Source organism: Seriola aureovittata, chromosome 17 (assembly GCF_021018895.1).
Source record: "Seriola aureovittata isolate HTS-2021-v1 ecotype China chromosome 17, ASM2101889v1, whole genome shotgun sequence".
NCBI lineage: Eukaryota > Metazoa > Chordata > Actinopteri > Carangiformes > Carangidae > Seriola > Seriola aureovittata.
In genome coordinates this window covers 16,063,182-16,080,323 of record NC_079380.1, presented here as the reverse complement: position 1 = coordinate 16,080,323, position 17,142 = coordinate 16,063,182, and the positions used below count along the sequence as shown (strand labels likewise).

The 17,142-nt window shown below is 41.3% G+C and overlaps 1 protein-coding gene across 1 annotated transcript in view; it reads right to left on the bottom strand.

Moving 5' to 3' along the window:
* Positions 1 to 3,366: 3,366 nt before the first annotated feature.
* The window catches only part of spag9a (sperm associated antigen 9a), a 42,343-nt gene continuing 28,567 nt past the window's right edge, over positions 3,367 to 17,142 (bottom strand). Inside the window, exon 33 of the mRNA XM_056401242.1 lies at positions 3,367 to 3,769. Coding sequence (XP_056257217.1) covers positions 3,761 to 3,769 — 9 coding nt within the window. The 3' untranslated portion in view covers positions 3,367 to 3,760. The remainder of the gene's footprint in view (positions 3,770 to 17,142) is intronic.

The window sequence follows — 17,142 nt, the reverse complement described above, 5'->3', positions numbered from 1 at the left end:
AGTGTTAAATAACCCTATTAACCCAATTTATCATCCCTTCATAAGAGCATAACTTCAACATAGAGAGTGGTGCAGATGAAGGGTTTAACACGGCTCATCTGATTGAGCTGCAAACGGATGAGTTGGGAAACTACTTTCATAGAGTTTGGCTGTTCTATTGCAGACAAGAAGAAGAGAACTAATAACTAGTACTCAAGTAGATTGACTATTTCATCCAACCTGAGCAAACTATCTGCTCCTTCAGCTGGATTAGGAGCATCAGAGGGGATGCAGCAGGGGTCAGACAAAGCAGCGAACAACCAGGAGGTCATTTCTGGATCAAACAGAGTTTTCATCATCCATCAAATCTACCAACAACAGGGGCCTGTTTTAGGTCATTTCACAGTCAGTAAGCACCAGACAGTCAGTCTGATTGGATGCTGGACAAGTATTGGACAGTTTCCTGTTTCCCTTTCCTGAATTACCCTCAACACGATTGATCCAGGTGGTGACTCACGGTCGGTGGACACCGGAGACGTGGCGGTTCTTTGGCACAGAGCACAGAGAACGCAGCTGTCAAAGCATTTACATACAGGTGCCGGATGAGAGGCAAGTGATTTATATGAATTCACAGTGACTTTTGTGTAGCATAAAAGTGTCTGTTACAGTGACACAATACATTATCACCATCTGCTTAAAAGAAGGCACTCGTATAATAAAGATATGCATCACACACATCCATGGTAATTTTGTATAAACCCATAAACAAAATATGGGCGACACAAATGGCTTAAATATATTCTCAAACTAACATTTTACATTATTTTACTTTACTTTTTTTTTGAATTGTGAATGTTTTCAACATTAGAGTCTGGGCAAAAAAGACAGAACTTGGAAAAATAACTGGAATTGCACATCTTTCTCCTCATTCCTTCTAAATTAGATTAAGCTTGTTATTCTGTTTTATTTGCTGCATTCCTGGAGTCCATGTCAATGAATATCCCTGGACTAGAAATACATTGCATACATAAGGGCCCAAAGTCTGAAAATTTAATAAATGTTCATCGAACAAACTCAAACTGAAAATGCAGCATGGACACCATAACAGCATACCAGCAGCATACCATTTAAACATGATTAATTTCATAGATTATATTATAATGCTATGCAGTTTAAAATCATTAAGCTTAAGTCACTATATGTTCAGTCTCACATTTTTACCATACATAATACACACTAAACCAGTGGTCCCCAAACTAAGGCCCGCGGGCCGGATACGGCCCGGCCCCCTGAACTATTATTATTTATTTCATTAATAGTGTTATTATTTATTTCCTGATTTTTTCTTCTGTGAAGAACCCGGAAAGGGTTATTTGGTTATGTGTGGCTTTCTAGAAAACAATAAATTTTTACGTTTAGGCACCCCTGCGATCGTCACACTTTTTCTGTTACAAACTGAACCCGGCCCCCCATCAGAGAAGGGAAAAGTTATGTGGCCCTCACAGGAAAAAGTTTGGGGACCCCTGCACTAAACTCTAAACTGGAACCTCCCGTAGAGGCAGAGGGATGGGCTTGCTGGAGGTGAACTAGTGGACACATATTACACTCCCTATGCTCTCTGCACTCCAACTCTGATTTGTATTAGTGCCATAAAGCACAGGGCAAGGGCACTTTTTGACAGGGGTGGCATAAATCCCACAGTACAGAGCAGATGAAAAAAAAAAAAAAAAACGCTGCTCACTCAAACAGAATCCACTTGAACTGAAAGCAGGCTTGGTTTTGCTGTTTCTTTCTTGTGCTACATACGATGGCCAAAGATTCAGGCACTAATCAATCTGAATTATATTTTTCTATAGATATAGAGTATATTCAAGTAGAGTGTAATGCAGGTAGAGTCTAATGCCTGTTTTACAATGACACAAAGCCAACATGGTGACCTTCAAGGTATTAGGGCGTGTTCATCCAATCTTTCAGTCTCCCCCTAAGACCGTCATAAAGCACATAGCGCTCTGACACCTCAGGGTGCAATGTGTAGGGGCCAGAGTTATGGTGATCTAAAGATGACTGACTGTACACTGAGCAGAGTGTGTATGTTTATGTTCTGTTTCATGCAAGCTTCACCCCCTTACGTTATCACATCTACGTGCACAGAAATTTACAATCAATTTAAATTCAGTTAAAACCACGTCGTAGTATATCACTAAAATTTGATAATGGACCCAAAACTAATGAACTCAGCCCCTTTGGATACCTCTTTAAATCATTGCATGATAGTATACACTATTTTGAATGTGCCCCCTTTAAGTGAGACACTGCTTGTGTATCTCCAGCTTTGGCCAGCAGTTAATGTGAGAGAAGCCAGTTCTCTAGTCAAACATGTTGTTTGAAGGAGTGTTAGATAGGACCTGCTTCCTCTATCAAGATATCTTCCAATGTTTACCCAGTAAAGTCAGTCAAATTTTAATTCATATTGCTAATGTTAGCACTGTGCCCAGTGTCACTCAGAGTAAATATATCAATCCATGTTCATATTAGGAGTGACAGTGTCCGCAAAGTGGTGAAGCCCTGTATTAAATATTCTCTTTAAAAAAATAAATGGCTGTGTTCTTGACATGTCAAGGCTATAGCCTTCCTATGTGTCTCTATGTGTTAAAAGATTTAAAAAAACTACATATCAATAATGCACAGATGTTTGTAGGCACCAAGCCACATACTGTACTCTAATTTCCCAAAGTCATTCAGTCAAATCATTTTAAATGGGCTATTTTTAAGTTTTGCCATTGCATGAACAGCTGTTTACTTACCAGTCTTGACAAGATAGCCAACATTGCATTTACAATATAACAACAAATGAACAGCACTACTTCTCCAGGGCAGACTGGATCCTATAGTGATTCGGTATCGGAAAGTGATTGGCTGGGGCTAGCTGGTTAGCATGCTAACTTCAGTAGAGGAAGAGAGGTGATAGAAATAGAAGCATAACAAGAGAGTTGCTTTCCAACACTGGAGACACCTCTTGGTGAGTAAAGGAATGAAGTTTGATGCAGAATTCGCAACGTTTCTTGGTAGGTAAACAGCTATTAATGCTAACACTGGCTATGTAGCAATAGCAAAACTTACAAACAGCACCTTTAAAAATACCTCATGTTTTTCCACCCCCCTTTATACTATTGTATTTTGGGCATGAAGTTACTCACAGGCTGAAAGATTCAGGCTTATTTTGGATCAGTGCAGGCATAATCACAGCTAATGTGGACAGAATCAAGAGGGCAACTTGGTCGCGCCATTTACTGATGCGGTAGCTATAGCCTCCCCTCTTGTGTTTACCTTGTCAACACTGCACGCAACTGCCGACTATCTGCAGGAAAGAAAATAAGTACACAGTGCTGCAGAAACAAATGTTCTTTATGGTGATTAATCAACAGGCATTTTACTGAAAATGTCAAATGTGTACAGTACAGTCTGGATGGATGGTTATGGCTTTGCAGCATTTGTATTTCATGCTTGTATGGTGTTTTACAAGTTTGCTCATGGCTGATAAAATTATCCTCACATTCCCACTTATTTTCCTGTCACCTCACAGAACTGCTGGCGGTGAAGTAGTAAAAGATGTCCTTACAGTAAGCACAACTGTGATAAAGAGGGGAAAGAGAGAACAAGAGAGAGTGTTTCCCAGTCAAACTGTGTCCCGTTCTTCTCTGCATTCCTCAAGTTCACTTCCATGAGGTGAGGATTGGCTTTTTTGAGAGCCGGGGCAGCCTGCAGCTTTCCCTTAAAAGGTTTATAGTGTCTGAAAAGGAAATGAGAAGCGTATGAAGAGACACACAGAGGAAAAAAGGAAACAGTAACAGCGATTTTGACATAAAGCTGAAAATAAAATGGAGGATATGTGAAAGAGAAATAGAGGAAGGTAAGATGCTGGAGAGAGGAGAGAGTGAGAGAGGATTAGGAACAGAGAGAAAGGAAGATAGAAGCCAAGAGAAGACGGAGAAAGAGAGAAATAAATATAATGCAGCTGTCAGAGAGAAAGCCACCACTCCTCCCTGCTGTTGATTATTTCACAAGCACCCTAGCACACTGCTAAACGGAGGAGCTTAGTTAGTCGTTAATAGCTCTGCTGACGCCCACGAGTGTGTAGTGACCCGGCACATTCACAGGTCAAACCTTCGGCCAACAACCAGCATCGCTATCCTCACAAATTAACCAGTGATTTCTTATTATGTGAGCAATAATGTTTCATTGTTTTGCAAACAAGCGTGATCGGCAATCTTCTACAGCAGAGCCGGAAGTAATTTTTATTTCCTTTTTTTTTTTGTTTTTTTTTGCACAGGCTGCATTGGCTGCATATGAAACGTAGAAAGCAAACGAGTTAGTGGCAGAGCGGAGAAAAACTAGCAGGAGGGCTTCTTCTTTCCACTGTAAACTTGGCTTCTTTTTCGCTTGTTTTTCTTTTTTTTTTTCTCCTCCACTCTGTCATTTCAATTCAGGTCATTTCTCAGATCCATGCACAACCTCAGAAGAAGAAGAAGCAGTAGCCAGATTTTTTTTGCCAAGAGGTGTCTCTCATTAATACTTTAGCAACATTTCATGTTTCACAAAATTTGCTGAACATAAATTGATGAAGCTCTAGTTGCCTAATATTGTGTACGCTTGGTCGATATGCTGCCAAAAAAAAAAATCACCTCTGATTTTAAAGAATTTCTGCAGGCTTCATGAGACTGGTGCTCATTTCGGCTTCTCTATGACCTACTACGCACCCGTACCCTTCATGAATTTTAACAGCCCCTTTACGTATCAGAAATATTGACAGGAAGAGTCAATACAGAATGAAAAATTTATGGACAGTGACTGGGTAGAAGGGTTGAGATGCAGCGCCTTCATATCAGGTGCAGAATGACAGGATTCAATTAGACCCAACATGTTTCTCAAGTTGGGAGGTGATCATTGAAGGTCAGAGGCTGTTAGGATTTCTTCGATCCTGAAGGAACTGAGCCCCGCTGTGTAATGATTTTCTTACTGCGGGTATTGATATTCAGTAGTGGTTCATCAAGAGGGAGACTATTCACTTTGTGGCTCTTCGAGGATCATATTTTGTGCAGGTTTTTAAGCTTGAAATGCATCCCTTTTGATACAACAGCCAACCAGAGTCACGAGACATGATGCTCACCGTGAGAGACTGAAGCAATCCGAACTCTAACTTACTAGCACTGGATACTGTCATTAATATGAAATACCGTATCCTAAACACAGCATATGCATTATTAATATACTGCTGTGTGTTTCTGAATGCAGAGGCATTGGAAACAATTTCAGCAAGGCAATGTTGTTAATACTAATCCAATCGATGTTTAAGTGCTGTTCCTAGTCCACAGTGTGGACTTAGCCATTAGGCTATATAAAGTTCTCTTTCTATAAACTCACAAAAGGCTACTTGAATAACTCTCTCTCCCTTTCTTTTACCCATCTGCCTGGTACATACACTAAAATAACCTCCAATGCTCCTTATTCCTCTTGTATAAGCTTGAGCTAGCTTTGGAGGCAGAAAGTGTCAAGCTGACCTCAATCCGCTCCCAGTGTGGGTCACCGTCTTGCCCGGCAGAGCGGCTCTCTGGCTGTCACACGAAGCAGCAATCCGGCATATTCTTAGCCCTGCAGCTAGCTGGTTCCCATGGCCCGGGGCGATTAGCCTTGCTATTCATACCCAAGCAAAGCTACTCTCTCAAACTCTCAGTCTCCTCAGCTGCTCTTCTCAAGGATGTGACTGGTCAAATACTCTGGACTGCAAATCTACCTTAGCTAAGCGGCTGATTAGCACGCATCTGTCAGACAACTGTTTGTATGTGAGTGAGTGTGTATCCCTATGCATGTGCACAAACCATGAACAAGCTAATGAGGGTCAAGAATCAGTGGCCACACAACACACACTCAACACACACACACAAAGAGTAAATAAAGCCAGCCGATAACCCGGTTCTGCTCCAAACTAACATCACACTTTGACTTTCAGCCGCATCCCTGTGACTGCTGCACTTTCACAGTGAGTGAGTGAGGTGTTTCTCTCCAGCTTCTGCCACCCACAGATCTGGCATTTAAATTTCAGATAGCTGAACCCCCCCTGCCTGATACTTCACAGCAGCCACGTCTGAGTCTGAACAGTTGAAAACAATCTTTTACCATGGGAATTAATTAAGACAGTCTAAATCTAGACTAGAGTCCCTTTAAAACACACAGAGCAGGAAGACTATGGCTGTGAAAGAAGAGGTGTGGACTAGAACTAAAATGTGGAAATATGTGAGGATATACACAGTTAGAAAAAGATGGAAAGAGTTGTAGATGGATGGGGAGGAGAGAAACAAATAAACATTTCTGCAGGGAATGAACAATGAACAAACCCAAAGGTCCTGTTCTTTAGCAGATGATCAGAGACAGAAAAAGGGACCTCGAAAACCTGTGTTGACAACAGCTCACTGCATGTAATGAGCTACGTATACAGGAGACCATTGGTAGAAAGTACATTCACTCTGTATTTAAGCACAGTTCCACTTTACTTAAGTAACTCCATTTTATGCCACTTCATACTTCTACTCCACTTCATTTCAGAGGTAAATATTGTCCTATTTACTCCACTACATTGAAAGTTTTGTTCTGACAGTTGTAGTTACAAGTTATTTTTCAGACCAACTTTGCACATTAAAACCATAGGTAACCAAGCCATAGGTTGGGAATCACTACACTGCACCTAACTGTGTCTATAGAAAGTTAAACTAGCTCCACCTCAACCATCTACAACAGTAAAATGCCACTTACTTTCATATTGTTGCATCAATATTAAAAATCTAATGTCATATCACATGGAGGCTTTTCTGGTTGTTTTACCTTTTATACTTTGTACAAATACACTAAGTACATTTTGCAGTTAATACTTCTGTACTTTTACTTTTGGACTCTCAGGACTCTTATACATTTTTTTATACTTATTGGTTGTTATTGGATCTGAGTATTTCCATCACTGCTGGGGACATTGTTGATTGTGAGGCTTGAGAAAAGAGTTGTCAGCCATTTGGATCAGGACCTAAAATGCGCCATAGCCAAAAATAAAACAAGTTCGTTTTTAAAAAAAAAAAAATCTAGGTTCACAGGGAAGCTTTGCTCCATATCAAATCAAGTTTACACAACCAGATAGTGATAAGGCATACAGCTGTGGGAGGACAAGCATGGTGACATAATGACCCTGCGGCGATTGCCTAGAAACAGATCCAAGCACACACAAACACACACACGTTTCAACACAGCACACACCCCAAATATAAAGGTCACGCCTCGTCTTTTGATTGATAATGCGATACTGGCTTTGATATCGTCACACTGGTGCTCAGTCAAGGCGGCATTCATTGAGACAGGAGCAGGATACTGAAGCACCGCTCTGCACAAACTGACTGGAGCCTTTCCTGTGAAGAACAAGAGAAAGGATGCTGTCAGAAAGCTAAAATCACTGCTTCAGCATTGTGAAGAGCGGCCACATTCGAAGCTCAGGGTTAGAAGTGAGAATAGTGCCCACATTCCTAAAAAGGTAAACTGCCCCTCAGGCTTGGAAGTGTTCCCTACACCTCAGTGCACAAGACGTTTCACAAACATTGCCATTTTCACACCCAGGCAGCTCTCCTCCACTAAAAGGACATTGTGCAATATGCTAGCAGGACACAGAAGGAATGGGCAAACACTCAAGCCCCTACAGAGAGACAGGAGGGACAAACTACTGTGATGTCTCCACCGCAAAACAATACAGTCGTGTACAAGGAGCCTGTGTTGGCTATGGAAGATTCATAATATGGTCATGAAAAAGCGATAACCTCCAATTTCCTGAGTGTGAGCCCAGAGAGTTTGGCATGATTTTACACAAAAATATTTAATGTTCCCAGGATCAAATATGAAACATGTATCAGTCTATCACATTTCTAACATAATCTAATTTCTAAGTTTCAATTTTTTTTCTTAAAATCACACCACATGAAACTGAATCAGACTATTCAAACACCCTAGCAACCGGTTCTGACACTACGCTGTACTGATTTCCAATCTATCATCAATCTGTTCCTTTGTCACATAAAAAAAAAAAAAGGTGGGGTGCTTGCACACTCAGAAATGCTATTCTCCCCTTCGGCTAAGATGTACTAGTTCTTCACTGCAACTTGTCATGCAGGAGACTGATGCTCCTGTGAGGCATCCCAGAGGTCAGACAGCCACCACTGCCACCCAACCTTGGCAGATAAATTAGAAAATTTAATTCCCCCCTGCCCTGCTGTATGTCTTTTAGTTGTGCAGTTGTGTGCATGTGTGTCGCGTCCAGTAAACGCCAAAACGCTGCTGTATTTCATACGTGTCGGGGATAAAAAGAGGTAGGCGCGGGCGAAGAAAGAGAGCACAGATATTCATTAAGTTTGACATGTATGAAATACAGGTTCACATCCCTGAAGGGAAGGTTTTTAAATTGGAGTTTCGGCAAGATCGTATCTCAAAATTGCAACTCTGAAGATGTGCTTGGTCTTGCAAGAGTGGTGTGTAAAATACTTTCAAGGTGTTTTTGTGGGCTGAATGTCAAAGAATAACAACGACACATATGGAAAAAGATTCTGCTCTTCCATGTAACTGAAATGTGAGGACAGGGAGGAGCAGCAAGAGAAGAATGCATGAGAGAGTTAAAAGATAGAGAGAAGGGGAAAGTGAAGAGTGGGATTGAAACAACACCCACAGTAAAGGAGAAAATGACAAAAAAAAAAAAAAAAGATAGGAAAATCGTTGGGAAGTGAAGGAGTACACTGTGAGGGACTTCCTCAGGCCACGAGCTGACAGGTGCCAGAGACATGTCACAACAAGAAGACACATTATCACCAACCATGACCCATTTTCCAGCTGTTTTGATAATTGTTTGAACTCAAGATAAACCCAGTGATGCTAACAGTAATGTCAGTAGTCAGTTGTGTAAAAACTTGTGTAAAATGTCTATTTTATTCACCATTATGACTTCTGATAATAGTTTCAAGCATTCATGTGACATAGCAACACTCGTAGAAGTCCTTCAAGGCTGAATTGGACATGACGTAAACGACACGACAACAACAACAACAACAACACAACAACAACAACAACAACAACAACAACAACAAACACATTCAGCGCAGCCTGTCTGCTGGGATCTCAGCCTGCCACAATGGGTGTGTGAGCATGAGTGTTTTTGCATGCAAGTTTCCATAAATGTAAATGCATCTGAAGGTGGGGCGTTTGCAAAGGTTAGACAAAAGTTGGTTGGGGCAGTGAACGCACATTAATATGAGTTTGTGTATTTTTCAGTTCACTAACTGGATGTAAAAAAAAAAAAAAAAAAAAAGCAACTACACTGGCCATATCCATATCAGTGGTCACCTTTCACCCACACATGTACTTCACATTTATGTCCAAGTTTCAAATTGCTTCACTTGCTTCCACCCACATCAACAGTCTATTTCTCTCACTCTCGCTCTACAAAAACACACACACACAAACACACACACACATCTTACATACTTAGATACTCCCTGACACCTCATGTTGCTAATGCTGGATGGAGGTTGTCATGGGAACACATCTTTGACAGTTTTCTCAACTCACTCGCAGCAATGACACTCATTCAGAAGGCTGAGTAAGTGCAAGCAGTGCAAACTGAGTGTAACAGGGCAGCGAGGTTCAGCAGGAGCCATCAGTGCAGGCAGGTGACTGCATCAAGATTCTGTAGCCTACAGAGTTTTGATTTACCTGATTTCACAAGTTAAAAGAAACATTTTCATTTAATATATGCACATTTCAAATGACACTCTGACTGGAAACAGGGAGACAACTACCCTGGTTCTGTCCAAAATTAACCAAATGTTTTGGGGTTTTTTTTCTATTTTTTTTCCATTTACTTGTTAGCTGGGACCAGATTCTGATGTTACACTGATGTCCTACTTTGGTCTTTGTGCAAATTAAACAAACAAGATATACAGTAACTAATGAGCTTTAGAGGTGCTGGTAGCTAGATTTTGTTACCTTTGGACAGGCTAGCTGTCTCCTGCTGTCCCTGGTCTTTATGCTAAGATAAGCTAACTGTGCATGTGGTTGCTTTGCATTTGCTGGACATCAGTCAGCGGTATCAGTCTTCTCATCTAACCAGAAAGCAAATAAGCACATTTCCCTTAACACTGACAAAGTACTCAAAATGCTAATGCTCCAACTCGAAATCCCTAAACATTTTGTCAAACCAAAAATCTCCGGAGCCATTTGAAAAGTGAATGGAAAATGACCTCCAGGTTGTTGTAATTACAAAGATCGACTTAGCTAAGCTTGCATAGCTAAGTGAAAAAGACAAATCGTCCCACCACCAAAGACATGTGGTGCTCTTCCAGTAAAAGAATGGCAGACTAGTCTCCCTGCTCCGATATGTCTGGTTGTCTCTCTCTCTCTCTGTCTGTCTCCCTGTCAGAGATTTATGACTCTGTCTCACCACACGCCTGCCACTGCACCCAAAGATGCTCAGTAATCACATCATGGTGCAAGACAGCGAAACATTTGCATATGCATGTGTGCTGTGTTTATGTATATGCGTGTGTGTGTGTGTGTGTGTGTGTCTGAGCGATGTAAATATACATTTCCATCCACATCCCTGTTTACATGGAAGAGGATAAGCACACCTTCATTTCCAATTCCATGTGTTATTTATGTAAACCAGGAGTAGGTATAATGGAGCTACCTATGGCAAGTTATTTTTCTAGTCTCACTTCATTATCTTTTTACAGCACATACAGTGTGTTGAATTGCTTTTTCAGTGAAATATGAACCTCTTAATTTTTCTTTTCTATAAAACATGTAGTCAGCAATGTTCAGGCAGCTTTATAGAAATACAATATAGGATACAATGAGGTGTGGATTTCTTTACACTATGTTTTTTCTTCTGCTTTTTATTCCATTTGGTCCCGAGGCGTCTGACGCACACACACTGTTATAATCTAGTTTTCTCAGCCATCCCAGAGTTCATGCACACTACCATCTGTAGATCAGCGTATCTGTGCCTGCGGCCTTCAGGTAAAGACAAACCACAATATACAGGAGGATGCCAGAAATATAAAGAGAGAGAGATAGTGGGGGAAACACAGTGTATTGGTATGTGTGAGAGTATAGAGAGCTGTGAGAGGCTAGAGGAAGGTAGAACCCAGAGAAATGATACAACGTGCTGCAACACAAAATTCTAATTTCTACACAGCATCACGTGGAGACTTCTGACAGAACACCACAATAATGTGTATTAGCAAATGTTAAGTGGCCTGTATTAATCATGGTGCAAAGGCTTTCCAACTTCTAAACACACACTCATGTGAATAACTTTTTCCAGTGATAATGAACACCATGGCTGTACTCTAGGTCCGTGACACAAAACAAGACCAGTTACCAGGCAACCCGGGGAGACTCCAGGAAGATACCTGCCAAGGACTAAGCCCAGAATATAACCCCTCGTAAAATGGCAAATTGTTTGTTTGTTTTTTTGTTTTACACAGATTAAACAAACAAACTATAAAGAGCACTGGTAGGCTGATTGTGTTACCTTTGGACAGAGTCACTCCAGTCTTTATGCTAAGCTGAACTTATTATACAAGGCACATTACTCAATGGGAGATCTAAAAACGTAAACATCTTAGCACACGACAACCCCTGAAAAAAGTCCAATCACAATATAATACCAACAAACTTTTTATCATGGAAACAGACAGTTTAAAATATATAAGGCACTGGTCTCCTCATAATTCACAAGCACGCATTTATCTTTTTATGCCTTTAAGTTACCTTGACATCATAGTAACAACTAACCTTGCAACATCAGTCTGCAGGTTCACTTATCTCCCTGTGGTCTGGCAAGGACATGGATAAATTTTCTGGGGAACACACATGATTTGCAGAGGGCCGAGCACAAGATGATTGACCGTTCTCTCCTTCGCTCAGACGTCAACATGACCCCTTTTGATTGAATAAACATACCACTGAGCGGTGAAAAGCAAAGGACAGTTCTGTAAACCAGAATCAACAAAGTCTCAATTGTTATTACTGAAACTGCAGCTTAGCATGATGCACAGCACCTCAGTGGTCTAGTCATACATACATTTTAAAAATAAAACAGCAGCGAAAAAAGCTATGGACATGAAAGGGTCAATGACAGAAGTCACATTCAAGGACAGACATTATATTAGTTCTTATAAATGAACAAATTTGCATTTTAATGGGCCATCTCATAACTGTGACTCATGAAACAGTTCTCGTGGAAGAATATAGACGTCTATCATGTTGCATTTCTCATGTGGCCCTCAGAAATACTTGTGAGTGGGGTAATTGTAAAAGATGGTTAAATGAGTAGCACTTCATTATATTCAGTAAGAGCGTGCCATTTTTTAAATCTGCTTATGTTCACTGCTGACCTATAAATCCCAGCCTTCATACATACACTTTAGGGCTGTGTCCGTCTCCATTAATATGTTTTGAATAACAAACATGATTGCGATTGAGGTACTCGGCTGAGAAAATGTGTGAATAATTTTTGTGCAGTTTTTGGACTAGATTTTAACTCACTGCTTATTGGAGAACATGAAATGCATTTGCTTTTTGTTGCTTTTTGCACTCGCTTGTTGATTCTTCTGCAGTCCTGTGTATAGCAACTGACTTTGCATCTTTGTGAGTTAGCGAGCTGAGGCTCATATACCAATAATTAATCAGAAAAATATAAATAGTACATTTTATTGAGCCAATTAAGACATTTTAGCCCTACATAGGTTAGTCATATTAATTATATGCCCTCTCAGAGAGATGATGAAGCCTCTAGAGTTCAAAGCCTTCTAGAGTAATCAGTATTAATCAGCCATGTGTGACTTCAAAAAAATCTGAACCGAAATAAAATGGCAGGACAAAGACACACACACACACACACACACACTGCACACACACTGCACACAGATGTCAGCTTGTTGCCGTTTTTGATGATGGAAAAAGTCAATATTTCCACCAGCCTCTCTCCAGGGGTTTTCAGATGAACGTGACATGGGCAGGCCCCTGGGAAAGGTCAGCACAGCTCAGAGCCCCCGAGGGGCCACAACAGATCCAACACTGAGGGATCAAAAGCTAGGATGTTGCCCACCAGTATAACTTCGCAGAGGGGGCGTTAAGGAGGACTTAGCCTGGAGAGGTGGAGGAGATGGAGGACGAGGAGAGACAACAAGGAGAAAACAAAATAGCGAGTGGCGTGGTAGGAGAGGTTGAAAGGGAAGAGAAGGAGATGGGTGGATATGCAATGTGAGTCACCTGTAAGTCAGCACCTTCATTATTGTGGCCCATGCAACCTTTACAGATCTCCTCTTTTCCTCTTTCGGCAAATTGTGTTTGACATAAGGTGAAACAAAATCATAACCCATGTTCCCTATTTCCATTTCACAGCAAATTCTCTTGGTTTAATGTGTTTCGATTTTTCAGTGAACTTTATTTGGAGTTGACAAGTGCTGATGAGATAATTGTGTGTCCAGTAAACAGAACTGATGCAGCCTCAGTGAGGCTGTCTAAACTAGCGCAAGTGTGAAATGAACTCTGAAGGGTGTGGACTCAACTGTCACACCACTACATCCAAAGCAGAGACACACGTGCTTGTAGCTAATGAAGCTGCACCTACGTGTGCACAGTAACTCACACACAGACACAATCAGACTGCGACAGCTGATCAGACTTCGGGAATGAAAAGGGTGAGGGGTGTCGGTGGACATGTAGTCCGAGGTGGCGAGAGTAAATAAGGAAAGAAATTAGACAATTGTGTGTTTGTTGTTGTGATATTGACAGTTTCGATATGGGAAAGACATGGCTGTAAAACAAGATGCTGAAAAACAGGGGAAGAAACAGAGCATGTGCTCTAGGTTTTAATCACAGACTAGCTTCACTTTCATTGAACAAAAAAGGCAAATTGAAAATGTATTTTGTCAGTAAGATTGTGCGTCAGTAACTTCAGCACTCTATACCAGATAAAGCCATACAGTGAGTCCTTAAAGGAGCTATTTTTAAGTTAAGCTATGCCATAGCTAATGTTAGCATTAACAGCTGTTTTACTTACTACTCTAGAAGAAATGTTGCAATTTCAGCATCAAACTTCATTCCTTCAGTCACCAAGAGCTGTCTCCAGCAATGGAGACTCTTGTTTTGCCTCTATTTCTATCACCTCTGTCCCCGGCCCATTCGGGCTGTTTCGTCACTTTCCGATATGGAGTCACTCTTGCATCCAATCTGCCCTGAAGAGGTAGTGTTGCTCAGACGGCGTATTATAACCTCTTGTCTTGTGATGCAACAACAGCTGAAGCTCTGGTAAGTAAACGGCTGTGAAAGGTAATAAGCCTACTATAGCCTATGTAGCATTTAGGAATGAAAATCCCTAAAACATTTTTGATTCACGATGCAATGTAGACAAGATTTTCTCACTAGCAGCTGCTAGGCTCTCTTGTTTACATGTGTCCGTGATTACAGAAGTTATGAAGCAGTAGAATGATTGTCAGAGAGCGTACAGAGCGCCTGAAAGCCTTAAGTGCCTCTTCAGAGAGAAAACCACTGCCAGCCCCATGAATCATAAAATTCAAAAGGGAGAAAAGAGAGTGACTCATAAGACTAAAATCATCCAGTTGCTGCCTGTGTGCAACACACACAACGGTGAAAAAAGACAGAGAGAAAGAGGAGAGAGGAGAGCAATAGCAGCAGCATGCCTACGTCACTGATGAAAGAGTAACCAGACCCTTGGGGCAGAGGGGATAAATAAAGGCGCGAGGAGCGTGGGTAATATTACCCACATCTCCCTGGTGCTTGTGGCCTTGCTGCCTGTCATGCTCTGCTGTGCAGTGATGTCACTCAGACTGCAGAGAGGCTGGCTCACCCTGCCCCTCACCGACATACACAAACACATACACTGCAGATGCTTAATTATTAAATGCACCGCATATATATTAATACACAGACACACAAACACATGATTCCTCATCAATATCTATCCGGTCAATAATTCATAGTACACTGTCAGTGCAGTCTGCCACTAACTGCCTTTCATATACACTAGATATCCTAAGATAAACTCTTGCTCTGCTCCACGTTTTTCTTCTTCTTCTGCATCTTTGGCTGCGTTGTCATCCACTTGTCTATGATCAAAAACCTTTTTCTAACATTTAGAGCCTCACTTCAGCACATGCAGAATGAGACAGAGGGCAGCATGGTGGATAGGTAAGGATTCAGGTCTCCTCCTATTCCACAAACAAGGTTAAACCACACACTTGTGTACTTCAAAAGCTCTCCCTAAATATAGCACGAGAGGAGGAGAGAGAGAAAGAGGATGAGGAGCTGCCTGGTTTGCACCCATATATAACCTCTGCCTCACTGCCAGGCAGCACATGGTGTCACACTAAACTGTGTCCCTGCTTTCAACCCCAGTTCAGCCCCCTCAGCACTTTAGTCATCTGCTATAAATAGGCATACACACAGACACAAACACCACAGCCACTAATTCATATTGTCTATCTACTTTTATTTTCTTCACTTGAAGAGGTTTCAGCGGTTTTGAGGCTTCACCTGCAGGCTTGTGTTTTGTTCATGGTGTGCTCCCGACCAATGCTGTGTTGCTTTGCTTTAATGGCTCAGAAAATGCTTAGCCCAGCCCATCACAGTGAAATACTGCGTACCTCCACGGGAGGCCAAGGGCACTCTCACCAGGACAGAAGAGGGCTTTTAAATCACTTTTGATCACAGTTGCACACATGCAATCAGACAGACACGCGCACACAGAGCGCAAGCGGACAGGGGCGACGGGAAGCACGTGCTGTATTTACACAACCCTTCAGTCAGGGGGACACACTGAATTTATAGATTAATATCGTGTGTGTGAAACTGCATTAGCTTTTGTATGATTCATTCCTGGAACTTCACTCCTGATCATTTTATCCCTTCAAACTGAAGATTTTTATTGTCAGATACAAGGTTCTGAATTAAAAAGCATCTTTCTGTTTGTGGAAATGTAATGTGATGGTGTGGTGATCAAACTGCTGCAGCTGCTATAAACAGCAGAGGGCTGCATCTGAATGTACACACAGAAGTAAAAGCCACGACTCTGGCCAAACCAAACAGTGTGTGTATGACGGTTTAGACTCCAGGTGTGTGTGGGACTGACTGACTGTGTGTGTGTGTGTGTGTGTATGTGTGTGCGTGCGTGCGTGTGTATTTGTTTTCATGTACACATCAATTAGGAATTTTATTTGTATTTACTAGTAGCATCTAAAACTCTAGTTTTTGTGGAAATCTTCCCACGGTTTTTAACTATCCTATGAAATTTTGGAAGAACACAAACACTCTTTGTCTCCACGTCATGTTGTCTGGAGATAAAGAGTGTTCATGTTCTTCCAACCAGATGGAGACAAACAGCTGTTTTTGATGCCTGAATTACCATATTTCATTACATTTTTTGGTAAATTAACTTCTTTTTAAGCCATTATGGCAGACTCATTTTGAGAGTCACGTTCATTTAAATGTAGTTACCAGATATTTGTTATGGTGGCTGTGTTAGCTTTGTGTTTAATTCTGTCTAGGGCTTATTTTTTCTTTCCTTCTAAGACAAACATGTATGAACACAGACACCCAGAGAGTGCAGACCTCCACCAAGGCCAATGTCAAACAATATATACCAGGCTCCAGAGTTCTTACCCGCCCTATGTCCTGTCCCTCCACCAAGTCTGGTGCAAATCAGTTCTGTACTTTTTGCGTAATCCTGCTGACAAATAAACAGACACGAGTGAAAACATAAACACCTTGGTGGAGTAATGAGCCCCACTGTCACTTCTGAGCAGAAAGCTGCCCACAGAAATCCAAAGACCCTGTTATGGGGCGGTTGGGTTTAATGTACTCTGATTTGACTCCATGTGAGATTCATGAGGGGAATGGTTCAAAAAAACAGAATGGATAAATAAAAAGTATTATTGGCTGTGGCTACACTCTGACAGCATTTCTATAATAGGCATGCAAATCCAAAATATCGGTATGAAAAAATTAGGCAACAGTGAGGGGCATCAGTTGAATCAACAGAGTTTGGCTGAGCTGTGCAGA